The following is a 7,475-nucleotide window of genomic DNA, read 5'->3' as shown; positions in this document are numbered from 1 at the left end:
TGAATTTTAAAATAATTAATTTGCATTTTATTGCACGAAAAAAGTATTTGATACAATAGAAAAACAGACCTTAATATTTGGTACAGAAGCCTTTGTTTGCAACTGCAGAGGTCAGATGTTTCCTGTAGTTCTTGACCAAGTTTTCACACACTGCAGCAGGGATTTTGGTCCACTCCTCTAAACAGATCTTCTCCATATCTTTCAGGTTTCAAGTTTCAGCTCCCTCCAAAAATTTTCTATTAAGTTCAGGTCTGGAGACTGGCTCGGCCACTCCAGGACCTTGAAATGCTTCTTATGGAGCTCCTCATCTATGGAGTCCTCATCTTCCAAACACAGCAAGTGGAGTTGATACCATAAAGCTCTATTTTGGCCTCATCTGACCACATGACCTTCTCCCATGCCTCCTCTGGATCATTCAGATGGTCCCTGGTGAACTTCACACAGGCCTGGACATGTGCTGGCTTGAGCAGGGGGACCTTGCTGCCCTGCAGGATTTTAAACCATGACAGCATCATGTGTTACTAATGTAATCTTTGTGACTGTGGTCCCAGCTCTCTTCAGGTCATTGACCAGCTCCTCCCGTGTAGTTCTGGGCTTTTTCAGAATCATCCTTACCCCACGAAGTAAGATCTTGCATGGAGCCCCAGATCAAGGAAGCTTGTCAGTCATCTTCCATTTTCTAATAAATCCACCAGCAGTTGTTGCCTTCTCACCAAGCTGTTTGCCTGTTGTCCTGTAGCCCATCCCAGCCTTATGCAGGTCTACAATTTTGTCCCTCGTGTCCTTAGACAGTTTTGTCTTGGCTATGGTGGACAGGTTGGAGTGTGATTGACTGAGTGTGTGGACAGATGTCTTTAATACATGTAACAAGTTCAAACAGGTGCAATTAATACAGGTAAAGAGTGTAGAATAAGAGGCCTTCTGAAAGATAAACTTAATAGGTCTGTGAGAATTCTTGCTGGTTGGTAGGTGATCAAATATATATTTCATGCAATACAATGCCAATTAATAATTTATAACAAAAATCATAGTGATTTTTTTTTTTTGTTGTACAGCCTCAATTCCAGTGAAGTTGGTACAATGTGTAAAATGGAAATTAAAACAGAATACAATGCTTTGCAAATCCTCTTCAACCTATATTGAATACACCACAAAGACATGATATTTAATGTTCAAATTGATAAACTTTGTGTTTGTGCAAATATTTGCTCATTTTGAAATGGAAGCCTGCAACATGTTTCAAAAAACCTGGGACAGTGGTATGTTTACCACTGTGTTACATCACCTTCCCTTCTAACAACACTCAGTAAGTGTTGGGGAACTGAGGACACTCATGATTGGGTATAAAAGGAGCATCCCCAAAAGTCTCAGCCATTCACAAGCAAAGATCAATCAAGTCAATCAATTTTATTTATATAGCGCCAAATCACAACAAACAGTTGCCCCAAGGCGCTTTATATTGTAAGGCAAGGCCATACAATAATTACGTAAAAACCCCAACGGTCAAAACGACCCCCTGTGAGCAAGCACTTGGCGACAGTGGGAAGGAAAAACTCAAAAATGACTCCAAGATTTCTCACAGTATTACTAGAGGTCAGGGTAATGCCATCCAGAGTAAGGATCTGGTTAGACACCATGTTTCTAAGATTTCTGGGGCCAAGTACAATAACTTCAGTTTTATCTGAGTTTAAAAGCAGGAAATTAGAGGTCATCCATGTCTTTATGTCTGTAAGACAATCCTGCAGTTTAGCTAATTGGTGTGTGTCCTCTGGCTTCATGGATAGATAAAGCTGGGTATCATCTGCGTAACAATGAAAATTTAAGCAATGCCGTCTAATAATACTGCCTAAGGGAAGCATGTATAAAGTGAATAAAATTGGTCCTAGCACAGAACCTTGTGGAACTCCATAATTAACCTTAGTCTGTGAAGAAGATTCCCCATTTACATTAACAAATTGTAATCTATTAGATAAACATGATTCAAACCACCGCAGCGCAGTGCCTTTAATACCTATGGCAAAATTTTATGGTCAACAGTATCAAAAGCAGCACTGAGGTCTAACAGAACAAGCACAGAGATGAGTCCACTGTCTGAGGCCATAAGAAGATCATTTGTAACCTTCACTAATGCTGTTTCTGTACTATGATGAATTTTAAAATCTGACTGAAACTCTTCAAATAGTCCATTCCTCTGCAGATGATCAGTTAGCTGTTTTACAACTACCCTTTCAAGAATTTCTGAGCGAAAAGATACGGCGAGGATCACCACTTTGTGAACAACTGCTTAAAAAATAGTCCAACAGTTTAAGAACAATGTTTCTCAATGTCCAAATGCAAGGAATTTAGGGATTCCATCATCTACAGTCTATAATATAATCAGAAAATTCAGAGAATCTGGAGAACCTTCTACACGTAAGCGGCAAGGCCGAAAACCAACATTGAATGCCCGTGACCTTTGATCCCTCATGAGGCACTGCATTAAAAAAAAACATCATTGTGTAAAGGATCTTACCGTGTGGGCCCAGGAACACTTCAGAAAACCATTGTCAGTTAACACAGTTCGCCGCTACATCTACAAGTGCAAGTTAAAACTCTACCATGCAAAGCGTAAGCTATACATCAACAACATCCAGAAACGCCACCGCCTTCTCTGGGCCGAGCTCATTTGAAATGGACAGATGCAAAGTGAAAAAGTGTGCTGTGGTCTGATGAGTCCACATTTCAAATTGTTTTTGGAAATCGTAGACGTCGTGTCCTCCGGACAAAAGAGGAAAAAGTTGTAACCAAAGCTTGTAACCAAGAAGATTTGCAAATCACTGTATTCTGTTTTTATTTACATTTTACAAACATTTAAACAATTAAACAAATATGTAGGACTGCTTTATTGCATTTACGCAATATCTCTAAAATTAGAAAGGTCTTGTCTCAGAGTGATGCTGAAAAACTAATTCATGCATTTATTTCCTCTAGGCTGGACTATTGTAATTCATTATTATCAGGTTGTCCTAAAAGTTCCCTAAAAAGCCTTCAGTTAATTCAAAATGCTGCAGCTAGAGTACTAACGGGGACTAGAAGGAGAGAGCATATCTCACCCATATTGGCCTCTCTTCATTGGCTTCCTGTTAATTCTAGAATAGAATTTAAAATTCTTCTTCTTACTTATAAGGTTTTGAATAATCAGGTCCCATCTTATCTTAGGGACCTCGTAGTACCATATCACCCCAATAGAGTGCTTCGCTCTCAGACTGCAGGCTTACTTGTAGTTCCTAGGGTTTGTCAGAGTAGAATGGGAGGCAGAGCCTTCAGCTTTCAGGCTCCTCTCCTGTGGAATCAGCTCCCAATTCAGATCAGGGAGACAGACACCCTCTCTACTTTTAAGATTAGGCTTAAAACTTTCCTTTTTGCTAAAGCTTATAGTTAGGGCTGGATCAGGTGACCCTGAACCATCCCTTAGTTATGCTGCTATAGACGTAGACTGCTGGGGGGTTCCCATGATGCAGTTTCTTTCTTTTTGCTCTGTATGCACCACTCTGCATTTAATCATTAGTGATCGATCTCTGCTCCCCTCCACAGCATGTCTTTTTCCTGGTTCTCTCCCTCAGCCCCAACCAGTCCCAGCAGAAGACTGCCCCTCCCTGAGCCTGGTTCTGCTGGAGGTTTCTTCCTGTTAAAAGGGAGTTTTTCCTTCCCACTGTAGCCAAGTGCTTGCTCACAGGGGGTCGTTTTGACCGTTGGGGTTTTACATAATTATTGTATGGCCTTGCCTTACAATATAAAGCGCCTTGGGGCAACTGTTTGTTGTGATTTGGCGCTATATAAAAAAAAAAATTGATTGATTGATTGATTTTACACAACCTCCCAATTTCATTGGAATTGTACAACTGTGGCAAAATGCACATCCGTATTGCATCATCATGAGGTGCACTGGCTTCCAAAAGTTTTCTGCAGGGTCCCACCAGTTGCGGATAAGAACATTTTCAAGCAAGTCATAAGTCTTTTACTTATAAACGCCACTGGAATTTATTTTAAACATTGTCATTTATACAAAGCTGCAATTTCTTACTGAATGAAACAAAATAGTGACAAGTCATCTTTACATTGGAATAAATATAGATATGCATCATGTATCTTGTTTTATTTCTCACAAACTTGTGACAGTTATCAGCGTTGCCAGATAGAGCTGATTGTTTCTCACCCAAAAGCTGTTGTGAGAGAAAGAAAGAAAGAAAGAAAAAAAAAAAAAAAAAAAAAAAAAAAGAGTGCCATGGGCCCTGTGGGTTACCAGCTCAATTTAAGCCCAGGGCAAAATGACCATTGTCTACATAAAAATGGCAGCGATTTCCAAAGGAATGAATCAACGCAAATAATTTTGGGACAGGAACAATGTCAATGACCAATATTGTGCCCTTGTTAAATTAAAAGAAAAGTTATCGGACAGTTTCGGGAAATTTGGGTCCAAATACCAAAATTTGCGGTTGTCGGCATAAAAATGGCCGCTATTTCCAAACAAATGAATCTACTACTATGATTTTTAGACGGGAACAATGTCAATTACACCTATTACACCCTTTCCAAATTAGAAAAAAGTTATCAGGCAGTTTTTGAGATATCACAACAAACGGACAACGCCGACGACGACGCTGTGCCACAACACTGGGTTTTAGTGGGACAAAAGCCCATTAAGATGTGCAAAAACTATATTAGCTTAATATATATGTAGTCCAAGTTTGCTTCAGGTTATCGTAAAAAGCAATTCAGCTAAAGCGCACAAAATTTTTTGGGAACCACTGGTGTAGTGTATGGCTGAAAAACAAAAAAAAAAACAAAAAACAAACAAAACAAAAAAAAAAACGTTTTGTAATGATTGAGATTTAAAACATCAAAATTTTTCAAGTTTTATTATAACTTGGTCTTAAATCTTTATTATAATGTCAACATTTCGATGTTCTAAATGGGATCAAAATGAAAAATTGGGACTTTACAATTAATCATTTTTAAAATATCACAATTTCAAGAATTGTCTTAAATTGACAAAAGCATCAACTCTTCAGCCACTTGATACCATAGCTATAAAACTGCATGTCAAACTTTTTAAAAGATCAATATAAACTTCAATTAGTGTGTGTGTGTGTGAGTGAAGGGGGGAAGGGTGTCAACAACCTCACAAAACTTTACTTTGAAAATGATTTTATTTATTAATACAGTGGTATACTTAAAAATGTGTTGCAGAAGAAAAAAGTCAGACACACGTGAAGAGCTAATATTCCATTAAAGCTGTGTTATATCTAAAAATAAAATGGTACTGGTGCCATACATAATATATTGTCTATTAGTACAAAAATACATTTAAGGGCACACAATACAGCATCCAGTATCACAAATCAAAGAGGGGGATGCTTTCAGAGCACACCCTTTAGAAACACGTTTTAAATGTAATTTAAGCCAATGTCTTTCCTGGTCCAGAGCACCCACAAAAATATCTTCTGTGGCTACAACAGCGTGTGTACGTTTGGTTTAAAAACAAACTATGAAGTATTACTGATGAGTGACAAGTTCCAAGGCTCGAGGGTTTGTCCAGAATACAAATACCACTCACTTTCTTCCACTTTTTAAAACGTTTTCTGTAAGTTTTATACAAAAAACAGACATACAAAAAGTTCTTTTACAAAAAAACAAAAAAAAAACAAGGCGATATGCTACCTTTATTTACAGCAATTTTTTTTTCAGCAATGCATAGCAGATAAAAGAAGAGCTTACCTTTGTCACTCTATCAGCTGTTATTGTGTGCTAAACCCAAGTTCATTTATACAGTGGGTTCAAAACATGGCAAAACAAATGACAAAGCATAATTTATCATAGCTTTTTTTTTATGAAAAGTGAATAATTTGCAGGTAAGGCATCACTGCTTTTTGTGAGTGGAAGAGTGCACAGCTGGAACAGAGAATAAGTGAGAGAGTGGTGAGGAAGGAGCTAAGGAGGCTACTTGACCTGAGTAAAGAACACATAGGTCTCCCTCAGGCTGGAAACAGAGCGAGAAGCCACGCTCCGCAAGAAAAAAAAAGATTAACAAGCCACTACCACAGGAAAAGGAAAGACCGAGGGAGCGGACGGGGTTCATGTCCAGCTGCTCACGTTATTTTCAAACCTTCAACAACCGTCACTGGCTTTTGGTTACTCAATTCTTCAAATAAGCATTCCTTCAATACACATTTATATTCAGTCATCTCAAGTGAAAAGAAAAAAAAAATACAGATGCAAACTGGTAACTGAATTCATGCATAAATGTTAACTGGAAAAAAAAAGCCTCTTCTTCAACAATATATAGTGTTTTTAATAGAACACAAATATACCCAGACAGATTTTTGAAGGATGTCATTAGTCTGTGTATTTCTGCGTCAGAATGATATTGAACGTGGTCTTTTATATCATGCGTCAGTCAGCATGTATCAACGGATTTTATTAAAGGGCAGCTTGTAACCAAAAGCATCAGCAGAGTCTTGCCTTCATAAGTAAACGGTGCTGACCGATCTTCATACTTAATTGTACAGAGGGTCCACGCCTATTAAACTGTGTGAGAAGGTGCGAGTCCATCGTCTTCATTTTGTCGTTGTGTTCCCACATTCAGTGACACCTTAAAAGTGGTCAATCAGCACAGAAACACAGTTGGCTCCCACCAGGTAATTGGGATCTCCAGGGAGAGACTTGTTCTGCCAGTTTTTGGGGTCACCTGATGACAGACAGAGGGACACTGAGTGACAACAGCAGCTCACTGTGAAAAGGTCAAACTTGTACTGCAGAAGCCTTGTATAACACACTGACGACAACCCCTGGCAAAAATTATGGAATCACCGGCCTCGGAGGATGTTCATTCAGTTGTTTAATTTTGTAGAAAAAAAGCAGATCACAGACATGACACAAAACTAAAGTCATTTCAAATGGCAACTTTCTGGCTTTAAGAAACACTATAAGAAATCAAGAAAAAAAATTGTGGCAGTCAGTAACGGTTACTTTTTTAGACCAAGCAGAGGGAAAAAATATGGAATCACTCAATTCTGAGGAAAAAATTATGGAATCATGAAAAACAAAAGAACGCTCCAACACATCACTAGTATTTTGTTGCACCACCTCTGGCTTTTATAACAGCTTGCAGTCTCTGAGGCATGGACTTAATGAGTGACAAACAGTACTCTTCATCAATCTGGCTCCAACTTTCTCTGATTGCTGTTGCCAGATCAGCTTTGCAGGTTGGAGCCTTGTCATGGACCATTTTCTTCAACTTCCACCAAAGATTTTCAATTGGATTAAGATCCGGACTATTTGCAGGCCATGACATTGACCCTATGTGTCTTTTTACAAGGAATGTTTTCACAGTTTTTGCTCTATGGCAAGATGCATTATCATCATGAAAAATGATTTCATCATCCCCAAACAGCCTTTCAATTGATGGGATAAGAAAAGTGTCCAAAATATCAACG

General features: G+C 38.6%; 1 protein-coding gene across 10 annotated transcripts in view; it reads right to left on the bottom strand.

The window, feature by feature from the left end:
- Positions 1-5,170: 5,170 nt before the first annotated feature.
- The window catches only part of tjp1a (tight junction protein 1a), a 423,741-nt gene continuing 421,436 nt past the window's right edge, over positions 5,171-7,475 (bottom strand). For all 10 annotated transcript variants that reach the window (XM_034191454.1, XM_034191483.1, XM_034191493.1 and 7 more), the window contains one exon: positions 5,171-6,727. In XM_034191454.1, the coding sequence (XP_034047345.1) occupies positions 6,633-6,727 (95 nt within the window). In that variant the 3' untranslated portion in view covers positions 5,171-6,632. The remainder of the gene's footprint in view (positions 6,728-7,475) is intronic.

This window comes from Thalassophryne amazonica, chromosome 2 (genome assembly GCF_902500255.1).
Source record: "Thalassophryne amazonica chromosome 2, fThaAma1.1, whole genome shotgun sequence".
Classification (NCBI taxonomy): domain Eukaryota; kingdom Metazoa; phylum Chordata; class Actinopteri; order Batrachoidiformes; family Batrachoididae; genus Thalassophryne; species Thalassophryne amazonica.
Note: the sequence above shows the minus strand (reverse complement) of the source record. Positions and strands in the feature narration are given on the sequence as shown.